Source organism: Bos grunniens, chromosome 7, assembly GCF_055505025.1.
Source record: "Bos grunniens cultivar Pamir isolate PY7600 chromosome 7, Bosgru_T2T1.0, whole genome shotgun sequence".
NCBI lineage: Eukaryota > Metazoa > Chordata > Mammalia > Artiodactyla > Bovidae > Bos > Bos grunniens.
The window spans coordinates 50,731,497-50,750,032 of NC_141171.1; the positions used below are offsets into that span (position 1 = coordinate 50,731,497).

General features: G+C 35.1%; 1 protein-coding gene across 4 annotated transcripts in view; it reads left to right on the forward strand.

The window, feature by feature from the left end:
* The window catches only part of UBE2D2 (ubiquitin conjugating enzyme E2 D2), a 42,473-nt gene extending 26,938 nt beyond the window's left edge, over positions 1–15,535 (forward strand). For 2 of the 4 annotated variants that reach the window (XM_086411961.1, XM_086411962.1), the window contains exons 2-7: positions 3,295–3,358; positions 7,763–7,794; positions 7,874–7,951; positions 8,039–8,144; positions 13,284–13,377; positions 14,605–15,535. In XM_086411961.1, the coding sequence (XP_086268087.1) occupies positions 3,295–3,358; positions 7,763–7,794; positions 7,874–7,951; positions 8,039–8,144; positions 13,284–13,377; positions 14,605–14,650 (420 nt within the window). In that variant the 3' untranslated portion in view covers positions 14,651–15,535. Of the gene's footprint in view, positions 1–1,458; positions 3,359–7,762; positions 7,795–7,873; positions 7,952–8,038; positions 8,145–13,283; positions 13,378–13,597; positions 13,662–14,604 lie in introns of those variants that run through there. The other 2 variants (XM_086411959.1, XM_086411960.1) reach the window with 2 other exon arrangements.
* The last annotated feature ends 3,001 nt before the right edge of the window (positions 15,536–18,536 follow it).

Consider the following 18,536-nt stretch of genomic DNA (forward strand, 5'->3'; position numbering starts at 1 on the left):
AGAATCCTGGTGGGGTACAGTCCTTGGGGTCACAAGGAGTCAGATATGACTGAGTGACTGACATTTTCACTTTCTCTCTATTGCTCTTTCTACAGAAAAGTTTTCCAATAAACAGAAAAATTGCTTGGTTTTGGGTTTTGTCCTAGCTCTACTCTGAATCCCAGTAATGTATGATTTGCTATATGATATACAAGACAAATCTGAATACTATTTGGGGGGAAATAAAAAGTCAAGAAAATTAATGTATAGGTATAAAGCCATATGATAAAGCCAACAGCCTGATGTAATAGGGTATTTTTTTCTGCCCAGTGATTTAGATAGATGTGCCTTTAATTTCAAGATTTATCTTTATTTTGTTTTCTTTTTGCCACACCACTCGGGTTGCAAGATCTCAGTTCCCCAAGTCCATGGTAGTGAAAGCCCAAAATCCTAACCACTATACCAGTAGGGAACTCCCTTCAGTTTTTTTTCCCCCTTCAGTTTTAATCATAACGCAGGGACATCAGATTTTGTGGTTGTGGTTGTATAGTCGCTAAATTATGTGCAACTCTTGTGACCCAGTGGACTGTAGCCTACCAGGCTCCTCTGTTCCTGGGATTTCTCATGCAAGAATACTAGAGTGGGTTGCCATTTCCTTCTCCAGAGGATCTTTCCAACCCAGGGATCAAACTTGTGTCTCCTGCATTGTAGGTGGTCTTCTTCATTGCAGGTGAATTCTTTACCACTGAGCCACCAGGGAAACTTCAAATTTTGTAGCTTCTGTGTTTATTTAGTCTAACTGGGTTTTCACTATTCTGATTACTGTTCAGATAGTCACAGCTTTTTCAGAATTATTTTTCTTTTATCCAAATGTATAGTCAGAACTGGTACGTTATTTTTTAAATAGACAATAAATATACTTGTTAAAGGTATAAAAGAAATACATGTAGTTCCTATTCTTACCCCCAAAGCAAAGTTTCCTTCTGAAGGCAAATACTTTGAACTAGTTTTGTATCTATTCTTCAGAGATACTGTATGCATAATATGAAGATGAATGAATATATGCCCTTTTAGTAAACAACTTTATGGTATATACAATAAAATCAACAATTTTAAGTATACAGTTTGAGTTTTAATGAGTATAATTCACAGTTTTGCAGTCCCTACCAAAGTCATAATATAGAATATATCCATAGCCCCCCAGATTTTCCTCATGTTCCTTTGTAATCAGTCCCCTCCAACTCCCTCTAGCACCTAAAACTATTAATCTGGTTTCTATTGTTATAAATTTGCCTTTCCTAGAATGTGTATCAATGGAATCATACAGAATAATAGTCTTTTTATGTCTCATTTCACTTAGCATACTTAAGTGAGTGCCTTCAACCAAGGAAGTGTTGGAATAAGTATGTTAATTGTGAATTAGCACAAATTTGAGTTAAGGTTTTCTTTTTTTTTTTTTAATTATATAATACTGACTTATGAAGAGGACAAGGATTTTTTTTTCCTTTTAGCTTTTTGAGATGTAATTGGCATAAGTTTAAGATGTTCAGTATAATGATTTGACTTACATATATCATGAAATTATTATCATGATAATAAGTTTAGTGAACATCCATTATCTCACAGGTACAAAATAAAAGATAAAGAGAAAATTTTTTTTCCTTGGGGTGAGAACTCTTAGGATTTACTCTGTTAAACTTTTATGTATAGCGTACAGCAGTGTTAATTAACCTCTTCTTGCCTGGAAAATTCCATGGACAGAGGAGCCAGGTGGGCTACAGTCCATGTGGTTGCAAAGAGTAGGACACAACTGAGTGCATGCGTGTGTGCACACACGTGCACGCACGTGCACACACATACATATTACAGCCCTACCACTTACTTAAAAGTGTTAGTAAGTATAATTGACCTACCACACTATGTTACTGTCTCGTATACAACATAGTGGTTTGATATGTTAAAAAGTGATCACCACCTGATGAATCCTTATATTCAACTTAGATGAAGTTAGTCAAAAGAAGTGGCTTAACTTTTGTGTTTCACATCAAGCAAGCTCTCTAGTTATAGTGACCTGTATTAGAAACATTTAGGAATGTGAACTGTACAGTAGGTTTTTTGTTTTTCTCCTTGAGATGGGCAAGGAATCTCTGTTGTAGAGAAATACAAAATCCTCAAATTGAGATGTGAAAGAAAGTAAATATTATTAAATCTTTATCTCAATCCCAGCACTTAAAAAAAACTTAACAGAACTTTATTTCTATACTTTATGCTTTATGCTTTATCCTCCAAGCTTACAAATAGGATAAAACAAAATAATTGATGTAATGACTGGTTGAATAAGTTAACTCAGAAGAAGGAACTTACACAAGTATCTGTGTTGCAATTTAAAATATTTATATAACTCAATAAGGTTTGAAATACTTCTTAAATGGTAGGTTTTACCGTTGTAGTTTTAAAAGATAATTAAAACTAGTCCTTCCTCAGAGTTTGTTTTTATCTCACATACCAAGCCAAAGGGAAAGGGAATATAGTATGATTTCCTGCTTTGTGGTTTTTAAGGCATCCCCACCCAGTAACAAATCTCAAGTTTGTGGGTTCTTGTGTTAAAATAGCTAAGAAGCTGACATCTTGTAGAGCATGACTACATGTAATTCCATCTCTGATTTCAAGACTTTATGATGGGTTATATCCAACCAGCCTTTGTAATATATCCCTTTTAAAGTTTTTCCTACTACCTCTGGAAGCTTTGTAGTGGATATGAGCTGAAAAAATACCAGTATCTTGTCAGATGGTTCTGTATAATTTGGAACATTTATGACTCCTATCTGAAGTGTAACTTAATGGTTTTGAGGGACAAAAACCAGCTGTTGATCTTTATTGGAAAATAATAAGTAAAGTGTTTACTTAAAAACAGTTTTTGTGAGACTTCCCTGGCAGTCCACACTCCCAGTGTAGGTGCATGGGTTCAATACCTGGTCTGGGGACTAAGATCCTGCCACATGGTGCGGCCCAAGAAAACCCAAAGAAACAGTTTTTGTGGCTCTTTAGTATATGATCCATGTTTACTTTCCTTATATTTAATACCCATTAAACTTCAAACAAAGCAAAAATGATCTACTTTTAAAAACATACATTTATATTCAGGAATCCCAAATATTTTAAAGAATTAATCTACCTTTCTCTTCTCTGACTTTGAAGGAGTGCTGCTAAAAGCTTTACTGGTGAGACAGAGATTATTGGTAACAGTGATGGTTTTATTAATGGATAATAGTTACATTTATGTTAAATACATTTCTTTTTCTCTCCTTCTTGAAGGAATTGAATGACCTGGCACGGGACCCCCCAGCACAGTGTTCAGCAGGTCCCGTTGGAGATGATAGTAAGTATCTAAAAGGAATACTAAAACATAAAACAGCATAACAGTCTGCCTTTGGTGAACTCTGTTACTAATAAATATATATCTGCCAAGATTATTTGTATGAAGAGTTAATTATGCAATTTACCTTTATTTGCCCATAAAAGGTGCAGTTTTATGTGTATCCCATCATCTTTTGTACTGTATTTCATTTTGAATTCTTCTGCCAGATGTTGTCTGTGTAGTTGTTCTGGCTCTTCCTTCCTATCCTTTGTCCCTTCTGGGTATTTACCTAAGACAAAATATTCAAGCTTTTGTCTACAGCAAGCTATTGTTCTTTAGTTAGATAATAGTAAGTATGATTGGGGGGGGCAGTGTGTATGTGGGTCTGTGTCTTTCTTTGTATTGACTCATATTTGTGAAGACAGCTACAACTTACCTTTAATGTCCAGTTTATCTTCTTAATCCTGTTTGAAATAATTTATTGTATCTTACCATACATGTTGGATAATAATTTTGCTTTTGTTCCACTTTGTCTCAAGACAGCTTTTCCCCCTGATGCCATCTTTCAGCCTTTTAAAAATGGAGGATATTTGAGCAGGCTGTGTAACTAATTCTCACACACAAAAATGCAATATTTAGCAAATAGGGGAAAAGTGGAATATACTTGGGAGTATATTTAGAAGCATTTGTGTAAGGGAAGTGTATAGGTTAAGAAAATAAATGAGGTTATATGGACTTGTGTGTAAGATTAATTTTTTCCTCATTTTTCTTAAGATTGTTGTCTTGGTTTGCTAAATCCTTAGGAATCAAAGCAGAATCCTTGTACAAGGATTGCTTTATAGATGAAACAGATGTTATAAATTATAAGACTTAAGTACTTGTTATGAAAAAATCCCATTTATGTTATGTTTAGATCTGTCCAGTATTATTGAGTATATATAGTATTTGATATCAAACAGGACAGGCCAAGTATTTAAACACATTATCTCATTTGCCTCACAATTCTTTAAGTGATTGGAAGAGAAATTGTTAACTGTTTTAGAGAAGAATCCAGTGAGAGACTTGTGGTGGTTCTTGAAGTAGACTTATTCTCAGATTTTCTGATTCTAGTTTTGTCATTCCATGGTATCATATCCATCTGCATCAGTGTGGTTGTTCAGTTTTGAAAGAGTGTTTTTATTTCAGGTAAATTGCTCAGAGTTGAGAGAGGCTGATTTTTTTTTTTTTTTTTTTGAGAGACTGATTTTTAATTAAAAGTGTTTAAAGTCTGGGAATTAGATTTCACTTTTGAAGTTCAGTACTGTAGTGTGCTAAAGTAATTTGCCTTTGCTTCTACCATAGTTGGTACTACTACATTCCTTTCTCAGATTGAAAAGTGGTTACCCTGGAGAGTTAAACTGCCCTAAAGCATAAGCAATAAAAGAAAAAGAAAGATAAAGTAGACTTCATCAAAATTTAAAAATTAGGTACAGCAAATGATACTGTTAAGAAAGTGATTTTAAAGTCTTTATATTTCAACATTATTAAGATAAATAACCCAATTTTAAAGTGAACAGACGATCTGAGTAGCTTTTTCTCTAAGATATTCAAATGCAGTAAGAACATGGAAAGATGTTCAGCATCATTAATTATCAGGGAAATGCATATCAAAACCATAATGAGGTGTCATTTTACACCCACTAGGATGGGTAGAATCAAAAGGTCAAATAGTAAGTGTTGATGAAGATTTGGAGAAATTTGAACCATCATACTTTGCTGGTAGAATGCAAAATGGTACAGCCAGCTTGGAAGACAGTCTGACAGTTCCTCAAAAAGCAAAACACAGAGTTTACCGTATGAACCAGTGAGTTCATTCCTAGGTAGGTGTCCAAGAGAAATAAAAACATATATCCCTATAAAAACTCACACATGCTTGTTCATAGAAATTTTATTTATAATAACCAAAAAGTGAAACAACCCAAATGCCCACCAACTGATGAAGGGATAAATAAAATATGGTGTATCCATACAGTAGAATATTATTTGATGATTAACAGGAATGAAATATTGATACATACTACAACATGAATGAGCATAAAAACATTGTGCTGAAAAGACCTATACTCTGAACACCATAAGATGCTGGTGAAAGAAATTGAAGATGACATAAATAGATATTGTTAAAATGACCATATTGCCCCAGGCAATTTACAGATTCAGTTCAATCTCTTTTGAATAACCAATGGCATTTTTCATGGAACTAGAACAAAACAAATTTAAAATTTTGGAAACACAAAAGATCTCAAATAGCAAAAACAATCTTGAGAAAGAAGACTTCCTGACTTCAGACTGTACTACAAAGCTACAGTAATAAAAAATAGTATGGTGGTTGCACACACAGAAAAAAGCATATGGATCAGTGTAACAGGGTAGCAAGCCCAGAGGTAAACCTATGCATTTATGATCAATTAATCTACTGCAAAGGGAGCAAGAATATACAGTGGAGAAAAGTAAGTGATACTGGGAAAACTGAACAGGTGCATGTAAATGAATGAAATTAGAACATTTTTTCACACCATTTATAAAAATAAACTCAGAGATCTAAATGTAAGACCAAATACTCTAAAATTCCTAGAAGAAAACGTAGAACACTCTGGCACAAATTGCAGCAATATTTTTTGGATCCATCACCTAGTGATGGACAGACAAATGGGTCATAATTACTTAAAAGCTTTTGCATAGCAAAGGAAACTAAACAAAACAGACAACCTGTGGAATAGAATGTATTTGCAAAACGATGCAACTAACAAGGAATTAATTTCCAAAATATACAAACAGCTCATACAGCTAGTTATTAAAGAAATGCAAATCAGAACTACAATGTGGTATTATCTTACATTGGTGAGAATGGCCATCATTAAAAAGTCTAAACATAATAAATGCTGGAGAGGGTATGGAGAAAAAGGAACCCTCCTACACTGTTGGTGGAAATCTAATTGGTGCAGCCACTGTGGAGAATAGTATGGAGGCTTCTTAAAAAACTAAAAATAGAGTTGCCATATGATTAGCAGTCCCACTCCTGGCATTTATCTAGAGAAAACTCTAATTTGAAAAGATACATGCAGCCCAGTGTTCATAGCAGCACTGCTTAACAATAGCCAAGACATGGAAGCAACTTAAATGCATTCCAGAGAGAGACCTAAGTCAGTGACTCTTAAGTAGGTTTTCTTATATATAACCAGTGTGGCAGAATATGCAATTAAGATTTAAAATGGTAGGTCTCCAAATGGTTTTTGTTAATTAATATGGGGCCTTTAATAGAACCTTTGTTGAAGATACTAGGACTGATCTTAGTGACTCAAAGTAACTTTCTCCTTAGCTACTTAATCCATAAAAAAATTAGTTGGCAGAAGTTAAGAGGAATTTTTCTCAGTACTAATGGTGAGTAATCTAAAAAGGAGAGCCTCAGCAATACCTACCCTTTATTTTTAATCCCTAGTAAACAGACTGCTCTTTGTAGCTTCAGGCCCCAGTGAGGGGCAAGCCAACCATAGGGGCAGTTCTCATACAGATGATCAGAAGGAATTTAAGGGTTTGGGCTGACATCCGAGTGGATTTTTGTGTGGCTCTCTAGTCTTCACATTACCTCCTTGCATCAAGAGTTAGCTGGTTTGAGTTGCTCGTGTATAATCCCATTGACAGCTTCCTTTAGTGTGCTCAGATCCTAGTGTGAATGTTAAGTGCTTAGTAGCTTGCTTAGAAGTGAAGACTGGGTTTTTGATTTTTGTGTTGTACTTAGTGGCATCACCTTTGAAACAGAACATGCACCGTTTTTTGCTGTTTGAAGAGAAAATTTCCTTACTAAACAAGTTTATGATTTATTGGGATTATCCCTAGAGTTTGTAATCAAGCTTGGGACTTCCAGCATATGTTTTCTTTATTTATTGAGATACCAGTAATTCTAAAGATCTACACATGAGAACTGGACATTTTTTTCTCACTGGGAAAAACTAGCATTTCCTAATTTGAGTATTATCTACTTTAAGTTTACTGTTCTGCTCTATACCAGTACTATAAAAGAAGTATATTATAGATATTAGTGTTGGGGAAATGATACAATCAAAGAATTGAATCTTGTGGTTCTTTTTTACCCTTTGCGGTAAGGAAGTGCCTGTTTAAAAGTGAAACTTTCGGCCTTGTCAAGAATTTTGTCTCCCTGTCATGAATTTTTAAGACGTTTTAGCCCAAATAACTTTCTTGTTGAGCACCTTATCAGTGTTCTACACCATGCTAGTCATTTTTGTTTTCTCAGACTCCAAGTTAATTTAGATGACTCACCATGTTTCTTATGAATGAACTGAGATTACATGGGGAATAATATGTTGTTATGGTGTAGGTATACTGTTGATATTACTTCATGGTGACTTTTTGTTGTTCTTTTTTCAGTGTTCCATTGGCAAGCTACAATAATGGGGCCAGTAAGTATTCAGATTAATTTCAGAATAAATAGTTTAGGTAATTCACTCATTTTAACCCAACTTTTTTTGTTATCAACAGAATGACAGTCCCTATCAGGGTGGAGTATTTTTCTTGACAATTCATTTCCCAACAGATTACCCCTTCAAACCACCTAAGGTAACTGGAATATGCAAACTATGTTTTTTATCTACTTTCTACAATGCTAATGAAACTGTTTATAAGAAGTTTTCCTTGTTTTGATAGGTTGCATTTACAACAAGAATTTATCATCCAAATATTAACAGTAATGGCAGCATTTGTCTTGATATTCTACGGTCACAGTGGTCTCCAGCACTAACTATTTCAAAAGGTAATGGAATGGATATTTGATATCAACATAAAGCCTACTATTTTTTTGTGTGTGTTTGTGTCTTTTTTAGGTTACTTATTCTTGAAAGGGTTAGTCAAATTCTTTTTTAAGAGAATGTAGTGGTCCCCCTTATTCTTGATCTGGGGTATAGACCCACTAGAGAGAGTTGGATTTTTAAGCATACGTGTTCCTTGGTGCTGTGATTGCTCTCTGTCCATTGTTCTTGCTCTTCAGGCATAGATTAGAATATGGCCCTTGTGAATCCGTTTTTTTAAGAGCATGGTTAATGTAGAAGACAAGTAATGTCTTTCCAGCCTTGAGATCCATGAATGGAAAGGATAGATAGTGTTCAGGAATAGGAAAAAAACAGCCCTTGTAGAGGAATATTTGTACTATAATTAAAATATTAGTTTCTTGAAGGACAAAGTATAGATGAATTCATATTCACATTATTTAAAGTTTTACCTGTTCTTGTCTTTAGGTTTCTATCAAGAACAGAATCATCATCTAAGATAATCAATTTAATGTATATGTTTATGTGAGCATCTTAGTCTGTGGTATATTGGTGCATGCGTGTGTGTGTGTGTGTGTGTTTGAAAATGTGTAGAGAAAGTTAGTTACTAACTTTGTGATGAAAGATCCAGTAGTTCTTTTAAATACGACCTAATTATATGAGTAGATTGGAGATTTTTTTATATCCCTGAACTGAATATTATCTTACTTGTTGATTTGAAATTGTACAACCTTTCAACATGAAATCACGAGGATTCAGATCAGATCAGTCGCTCAGTCATGTCTGACTCTTTGCGACCCCATGAATCGCAGCACGCCAGGGCTCCCTGTCCATCACCAACTCCTGGAGTTCACTCAGACTCACGTCCATCATTAAATGTTGTCAAAATACAGTACAAGAAATAGGCTACAAGTATGATAATGGGCTGATTGGATTGGGAAGATCCCTTGAAGAGAATGGCAACCTATTCCAGTGTTGTTCTTGCCTGGAGAATTCCATGGATAAAGGAGCTTGGTGGACTACAGTCCCTGGAGTTGTGAAGAGTCCGACATGACTGAGCAACTAACACATACACACACGCACACACCTATGATAATGGGCTAGTATGTTTAACAGATATGAAGAACATATATAAATCAGTAAGAGGAAAAACCTAGATCCCAGTAGATGAATGGATAGAAAGGAACAGAATAGTCAAGGAGATAAAAATTAAAATAAGTACCCATTCTTCACCTTTTGGGGCTTCACTGGTGGCTCAGACGGTAAAGAATCTGCCTACAATGTGGGAGACCTGGGTTCAGTTCCTGGGTCAGGAAGATCCCCTGGAGAAGGGAATGGCTACACACTCCAGTATTCTTGCCTGGAAAATCCCACAGACAGAGGAGCCTGGTGAACTACATACAGTCCATGGGATCACAAAGAGTCAGACATGACTGAACAACTAACATTTTCACTTCACCTTTTTAATTAACAAAGATCTTTTAAAAAGGAAACTAAACATTTTTTCTTTTCAAAAGAAAAAGTACATTGAAGTACTTCATGAAGTACATTGGAATGATTGCTTATATATGCTACAGATAGATTTGTTTAGTCTGCCTGTATGTATTAAGAGATAGGAGATTTAATCATTAATATTAACATCCTTTGACGCAGTAATTCTAGGTTCATTTGTTTGTACTAAGAAAACAAACCCAACTGCTAAAATCTACATCTGCAACAATGTTATTTCTGAAAATTAGAAATGACATATAGGTTCAACAGCAGAAAAAACACATTCGGTTCTGGCACATGCATTCAAAAGAATATTGATCCTTACAAATACTGTGGAAAATGGGAAAATACAGTGTTTGATAAAAGCAGGAAAGAGAGAAAATGTTATACACTGTAACTTGCATTGTATAGAAGGTATATTAAATAGCTAGAAAGAAATAGTTTGGGTATTTGAGGCTGAAATTTGGTACATGAAATTTTTTTTTTTCCTCTCTACTTAAATTTTATCATTTCTTTAATGCATACATTTAGACAGGAGGCAACATAGTTTCATGGTAAAGAACGTAGATTCTGGATGCAACTGCCTGTGTTAGGATCTCCGCTCCACATCTTATTGGTTGAGATTTGAGACGGATTAGCTTCTGTATTCCACAGTGTTTTCATCTATAGAGTAGGGGTGATAAAAACTATTCACTATTATTCTGGAGATTAAAAAGCAGCAAAAATGCATAGTTAACTGATTCCTTGTAAGCACCCAAATAACTGGGATAAAGGCACTATTGTAAAAAGTATTGGATATTTGTCATGTTATAATTACGGTAACACTTGTATACCCTTCCACATTAATTTTTTAAAGGCACAAAAACTCTGAGGCATTAAATTAAGATTTCTGGGGTCCTAGGCAAAAATGTGAACAAAAAAAATCAAAGGACCACATTTTAAAAAGTTGTGACTGAAACAGTTTTACAGATAAGTGGCCCCTATTGTTTTTGTAGGCCTCCATGCCATTCAGTGGTTGCTTGTGAAAGTATTCATATGCCTGTTCTTGTGATTTCCTGACCTGTTTGTTCTTATTTTACCAAGTAACTGGAGATATAAATCTAGCTATAAACGGGGCCAAGAGAGGTGGGACTCTGTGTGTGGGTGAGTTGGGTGGGTGGATGGTGGTGGGGGGAGTCTGTCTGGATAGCTGAAATTGTCATCATAGCTTTTTTTTCTTCCCTTCTGTGCCTAGTGGTGGTGTTTTTTGTTTTGTTTTGTTTTTCAGTTATTCTAAGTCATAAGGGTTGTTAATTTATTTGACTTGGTATGTTCTGTCTGGATAGCTATCTTTTAAAATAACTACAGTACCATTTTGTTGAATTTGGATTTATCAGGGTACCTAGGTTTAGTGTTATAAAGACTCTTTTGTAAATTGAAGTATGGGCAAGCATTTCTGTGAAAGACCCAAATTCTGTGTATGATATAATTATTCTTTAACATATTCTGTTTTAAAGGGCAATAATCTAGACCCAAAATGCCCTCCTCTTTGAGTATATAGGTAAGGGACCTAAATATACAGAAAACTTGAAGCAGGTTAACTCTATCGTAAAGCTACTTGGTTATATGGTTTTAGAATTGGAAGTGATTGAGTTATGACACTAATGAAATTGGTTATTTACTGAAGAAGAATATATATATATAAGTGAAAATTTAGTTACTTCAGTAAAGAGTCTCTACAAGCTGTAGAAATAGAAGTTACTCTCTTTATAGAAAAAGAAAGTATAGTATATTATAAGCCAAAATTAATTTTCTACCAATAAAGGAACTAAGTAGTGTACTAAAAATCCTTTCACTAGATCCAGATAGCCACCATCCTACCTTCCTTTCCTGGAAAGAAAGTGAAGAAGGTTATTTACTTAAAGCTTATCTTTTTAAAATGATGCAAATGAACTTATTTACAAAACAAACAGATTCACAGACAGAGAAAACAGATTTATGGTTGACATGGAAAGGGGGATGGGGAGTGATAAATCAGTAGGAGTTTGGGATTAATAGTTATACACACTACTATATATATAAAATAAACAAGGACCTACTGTATAGCACAGGAAACTATATTCAGTATCTTGTAATAACCTATAATACGAAAGGATCTGAAAATGAATGTATATGTATAAACTGAATCACTGTGCTGTATACCTGAAACTAACACAACACTGTAAATCAACTATAATTAAAAAAATATCTCTTTAAAGTTGCCTGTTTTAAATAGTTGGACAATAAGTAAAGGGAACTTATACTAATTTGGTAGTGTATCTAATTTTAGGTGAAGAGTCAGTTGTATTCTTGCCAGCTTGATAGGTCAGACAAGTTTCTTCTGTAGTCAATAATTTCATGAACAATCAAAAATCTATAACTCCCTGTTGTCATTTCCAGGAAATACATGAAATCTTTCCTAATTGCTGTTAGAATGTTCTGTGCTTGAAGAGGGCATCAGGTGATACACCTGACAATGGGAAGAGAAGATGTTTTGGGAATGCCATCTACCAGAATTGTGGGCAACAGGAATGAAGAGTCAAAAAACATCTTTCCTGATGTTTTTTATTTTCCATATACTCTTAAGGCAAGGAAATAGCTTTTTTGTTAACAACTGAATGATAAAGGGCATGTAAACTTTCTTCATCTCTCAGAAGCCCTTGATCTCTGTAGGATAGATTTGATGGGAAAATGAATAAATTCCTTTTCCTGCTGAATTGATGTTTTGGGAGTACAGTGGGCTCTGAATTATTGTCTCTTGCTACAGAACATTAGAGAGAAACAAGATAGCTGAGTTCTGTTAACATCAGAATAGGAGGATTGGAATTTATTTTGGTATGTCAGAGGCCACTGGATTTAATATAATTAGTGGCTTGGGCTTCCTCTTTGCCTTCAATAAAGGAATATGTAAGTTAACAAATTTAAACAGAGGAAATTGTACTATTGAGATTTGTCTGCCACATTTCAGGTTGTCGTTGAGGAAATGACTGAGATGAGATTTGAAATCGTTGCTGAAGATAATTTGAGACTTTTGTTTGAGATACGTCATATCATCTGTAATAAGTGTGGCCAGCTCCATTTGGGGACAAGTACTGGCCTCTGTGTTCTTAAACTAAATTGTTTTCAACTAAAAATGAAACAAATCCATTGCATCTAAATATGGTACCTGCCATCAAGAAAGCAATAATTGTTGGATTTCATAGTTGTCATTTCTTACTAAGAGCATTCAGTAGTGTGGTTGTCTTTAGAATTTTGGAAGCCATTTATCCCTGAACATGGGCTTCCAAAAATGGAAATTTATAAGCTGGGGAAAGTCTTATTGGTCTAGGATTTGAAAGACCTGTATTCTTATTAATAATTCCACTCTGATTACTCACTAACCAGGGAAATGGGGCAAGACAGTTCACCAGCTTGGGCCAGCTTTCTTACTGGTTCAAGCTTAGAGAAGTCTTAGAATCTTTGTTAATTGCTATTACTGTAAACTTAGGTAGAGCTTACAAACCTGCTAACACTACAGTAAATAGGGTCTTAGAATTTTCTCGTGTGTTGGCATCTCATATTTCTTTCAGTCTTTTTGCTTTTATCCTCTACTAATTTATATGTTTTTTTCATTCTAGTACTTTTGTCCATCTGTTCTCTGTTGTGTGATCCCAATCCAGATGATCCTTTAGTGCCTGAGATTGCTCGGATCTACAAAACAGATAGAGAAAAGTAAGTATGGTCTCCAGACAGAAGAGTGTCTGATAGGGTGGAGATGTTTGTGTCTAAGGTCTGAGCATGAATCAGACACTTAAAACGAAGTCGTAATATACTCAGTTGGGGACAGGAAACAGCAGTATTTGCATCAAGTATTATAAGTAGATGATTTTATCTCCGTTTTGTATAATTCCTACTGTCTAGAAGAACTTTTCTACAATATATTTTCCAACAGCTTTATGTCTTCTTCTTGGTTTTTGACGTGCAAAGATTTTGCATCAAGAGCCCAGTTGTCTTAGGTAGGTATTTATAAATTAATGGGAAAGAGAATTGATGTTCTACCATTTGGAATAATCTAAAAAAGAAAGTAAATAAATGCTACAAGACCCCAAAACCCCAAATTTCCTTTAAAATAAAACTTGGAGAATTTGCACGTTTTAGAATTGTATTATGAATTATTGAAAAGTGGTCAGGGTATCAAAAGATATAGTAAATGAAATGTTGTAATCTTTTGTTTGTTTTGCATATTATTCAATAAGATTGTGAAGGAGATAGATGGGGAGAAAATGATTCATTTTCAAAAGTTAAAATATAAAAGATTAAATAGTTAATTGAATTATTGATAGAGAGGCATATAGATAAGATATTTTAAAAAGGAGCTGCAATGAGAATGGGGTATTCTAACAGCAGTTGGTCTTAGTTTTTTTTTTTTAATCTGAATCTACATAGTATCTATAAAAATTAAAGATCCTTTGCCCTGCTTATTTTATTACTGGAATGTTCTTCTGAAGCAATAAACCCATTCATTTTAGCAACCAAATTGTTAAAATAAGTTCTGCCAAAAAAAAAAATAAAATAAGTTCTGCCAGAACTGGTTGGTTTATTGATGCAGGAAAAGTATTATGTCAATTTGATCATTTTTATGTGATTTCAAGAACCATATAATATAGAATTATATTGAACTCCAAATAAGTAAAACAAGGGTTGAAAATCACCTCAGAAATAGGTCAGTGAAGTAGAGACTGAAGATACGCCAGCAAGTGCTGAAATTTAATTAGAATCCTATATAGCGTTTATCGGATATTTCTAACATTTATTAGAAATTTGGAGTAGGAAGATGGCTTCACTTGAAGTTCTATAAGTTCTTCCCCTCGAGTTACTAGATGGGATAATGAATGAACTCTGTTGCTTTCTGACTGACTCCTCACCTATGTTAAGCCAAGCTTCTCTTTGTGTGTACAGGTACAACAGAATAGCTCGGGAATGGACTCAGAAGTATGCGATGTAATTAAAGAAATTATTGGATAACCTCTACAAATAAAGATAGGGGAACTCTGAAAGAGAAAGTCCTTTTGATTTCCATTTGACTGCTTTCTATGAGCCCACGCCTCATCTTCCCCTGTGCACATGTTTACCTGATACAGCAGTGCTGCGTGTTGTACATACTTGGAACAACAAACTAGAAATACTGTACTTCTGTACCAACATTGCCTCCTAGCAGAGAAGTGTGTGTGTGACAAGCCAGTTCTCCAGGCATAACCTAGGTGTGAGACTAAAAGCTTTCCTTATTGACTTAAATTTGGATAACGGCAAGGTGAGGGGTGGTGGGTATGGTGTGTTCTTGGATGGGGAAGAAAAGCTCCACTGACCTGTAGGAGATTGTTTTTTAAGTGAAATACTATTAAACTCAAAACAGTTATGAAAAGCAAGGTGAAAAACGTGAAGCTGTTTCTGTATTCCTTTTATTCCGAAGGACTTACGTCTTAGGTGAAAGTTATGACCAACCAGATTAAACTCTACCCACATCCTGTATTTTAAGGTCTAAGTTTAACTGGTCAACATTTAAATGGATTGGAGCTATTAGTAAGTAACATGTGATGGGCTTTGCTCCCAACTCTTTTACATCTCCCCACCCTTCAACCTTCATCTTTCAGCCCCTCTTTCTCTCTTCCATATTCTTTGGTTTGTATGTGGTTTCTCAGTTAATACATAGCTAATAGCTCTTATTTTTCTTATGTTTTTAACTGCTTAGGTCTATCTGGATGTAAGGGTGACAATTCATTTGATGGAAATACTTGTGTATATTTAAAGACCCAGTTGCTCCTCTGGAGCTTGTACGTTCAAGAATGATTAATCTGTGTAATAAACTGATTACTACAGTCATTACATATAATTTGTGTGAATAGGCTTTTTGATTTTAAGAACTTTGTCTAGCTGAGATTAGTGGTGGATTTTCTCCCACCCCTGATATGTTTTCACTTATATTGGTTGCACTTCAAAATCATGAAACAATTCCAGTTTACACAGTAAAAAGTATATCTTGAAAGTAATTTTATTGAACAAGATAAACACATAAGCTTAAAAGAATTTCCATGAAACATATGTGCAGTATTCTAGGAACATGACTGTTACATAAGAAATTTGCTTTATTATTGAAATTAAGCTGCATCTCACCAAAACCTTGTGACATTCCTCTGATACATAGGGCATCAAACAAAGGCCTTGCTGTTTGGTAAGTTAAGCTTCTGTGATTGTGATTGTAAAAGAGCAACATTGACCAAACCTGGGAAACATGAGCACAATCTTGTATTGGAGAGTCTACATAATTACTTTGCACTAACGTCGCAGGATGTTCATCCAGTTTTAAATTGTACTGTATGTGGCTTTTTGAAGTCTTCCCTTGACGCTAGTAAAATGTAGTTTGAAACTTGTAAACAACTGTGTTTGCCAGAAACATCGTTCGTGTGAACTAGGCAAGTTACCGTTTTCCCCCCTACTTCTCCTAATCTAATTGTAAATCAGGCTAGCCTGAAAGCCATGGCTGATGCTCTTTAGCCATCAGGTTCTTTCAAATGCATCTTTACACTCTTGCACAAAAATTGAGGAATAAATGTCCACTGCTTTTGGTTTTAAACTTGTTTAAGTTGTCTTATCTCTCAGTGTCACTATATCTCAGAACTGAAGTGTGATACACCAAACCTTTTAAAATGCTGCATTTTAGCTGCTGGCTACTTATTAGTATTTCTAGTATCCTTGACTTTGCAAAGAAGGTTTGACTGTTAATAGTTGTGGGTAAAGGAGTTAGAATTGAGCTCTAACCTAGAATTACCCTCATTCTCAGTATCGTGGGTAAGTGGGAATTCAATTTTTGACTGTTGACCGTGGATTAGTTGCACAGATCCTGAAAGCCTCATTCTGTGGTCATCTTAGAGACCAGCCAGCTTATTACCATTTATTAGGCCATAACATAGATATTTTTACAAGAGTGCTTTTAAGTCAAGTGCTAAAGTAAAAGTCATTGTCCTGATGTTCAGGTGCTGAATGAACTTAAGGCCTTTGAATGCAATTGGTCTTGCTCATTTGAGGTTGGAACATATATTGTCAAGTTTGGTTGTATATTCCTTGGCCAGAATGAAGGCTCAGTGAGGGAGACCATCTTCCCTACTCACAAAAAAGGTGTGTCATTTGGAATGGGTCTCATCTGGGATCACGTTGGTTTTTATAGAACTGTCTCTAGTTTTATCACAAAAGCTTGTTTGCAGTAGATTTGATTATCTTGGTGAGGCATTGGTTACAAGGGAATGTCAAGTGTATGGGTTGCTTTGCTTATTTTTTTTTTTTTAATTGAAATATAGTTGGTTTACAATGTTGTGTTAGTTTCAGGTATACAGCAAAGTGATTCAATTGTACATATATATTTATTTTTTCAGATTGTTTTCCCTTACAGGTTATTATAAAATATTGAGTATAGTTCCCAGCGCTATATAATAGGTCCTTGTTGGTTATCGTTTTTTTAATATAGTGGTGTGTATATGTTGCTTTGCTTCTCAACAACTTGGAACGCTTGATCAAGTTATGGTTGAAGCAGTCTCTTTCAGTAAAACTACATGATTTCAGATACTCACATACTCTGTTACTGGCCAGTGGCCATTGTCCGCTAGTTTCTACATTTTCGGTAATGTAAAGATTTGGAAAGAGGACTGTTGGGTAGGGGAGTGGCAGGGAGGTCTATAAGAGAGACGGATATGGTGGTCAGAGAGGAGTCCATGTTCTCTGCACTAACTTAGCAAATGAAGCACTCTTTTTCTGCTTCCAGAAACTATAGTATTCCACTTTTCCAATCATTCGTCTTTGCCTCAACAAGTTATTTTGAGCCCTATTGTGAGGAGAAATGAATTATTTCTAAACTATAGTTGGAAAGCCTATAAACTGCCCCTTGACTGCAATTAAAGTGAAACTGGCCTTGTCTCATATGCTGTACCATACCCCTTAACAAATCCAGGGGGTAGGTTTTAGTGGAAGAACTTTCTTCAGTTCCTAGGTCTTCTGAATTATGAACACATCTTTCCTTCCTTCCTACTTAGGAACAGCATCTTTGTTACCCCTGCAGAAAATTGTCAGTCATGTTAGGAACCTGTCTCCTTTTGATTCCATTTGTGAAACAGTCATTAAGTGATGTGTTATTCCAGTGAGTGTGGTGTTATATAAGAGAAAGCAGATTTTTTTTTTAATGATGCAAAACACGATGCTGATTTGACATAATATTCACATTAAGCTTTTTCTCTTATATTAATAATAGATTTGTAAATCCAGGGGAACTGTTACAATCACGATATAAAACATACTATATTCACATTTAAAAAGTTTTTTCCAACCCATTTCTTCTTTATAATCTAAAACATCTTCATTATATGTAATAAGATAGAGCCACAAGAAGTTGGAGGTACCCAAGACCATTCCAACTTTCAGCCAGTCAGAGTTTGTCATGTGGTAGCTCCCAAACATAGAACTTTGAACTTGCTAAAAAGCCACTCAGGATCCTGGCTGGGCCAACAGCCTGGAGAAGTGTGGAGAAAGCAGATTTTTAATATGAGAATAACTATGAAGGTAACAGTCTATCAGAACATACATCCATATTCACCCAAGAAGAGAAATAGACTTCCTTTGGGACACTCCTAGAGCCTGTTCCCTATTTCCTTATTACTTTTGTGTGTGCTTAGATGAAAAGTGGCTCTGAGTTCTCAGTACCAAACAAAAGCCTTCCTTAAAAACTTTTTCTTAACCTTCAGTTCAGTCTCTCAGTCATGTCCGACTCTTTGCGATGCCATGAATCGCAGCACACAGGGCCTCCCTGTCCATCACCAACTCCCGGAGTTCACTCAAACTCATGTCCA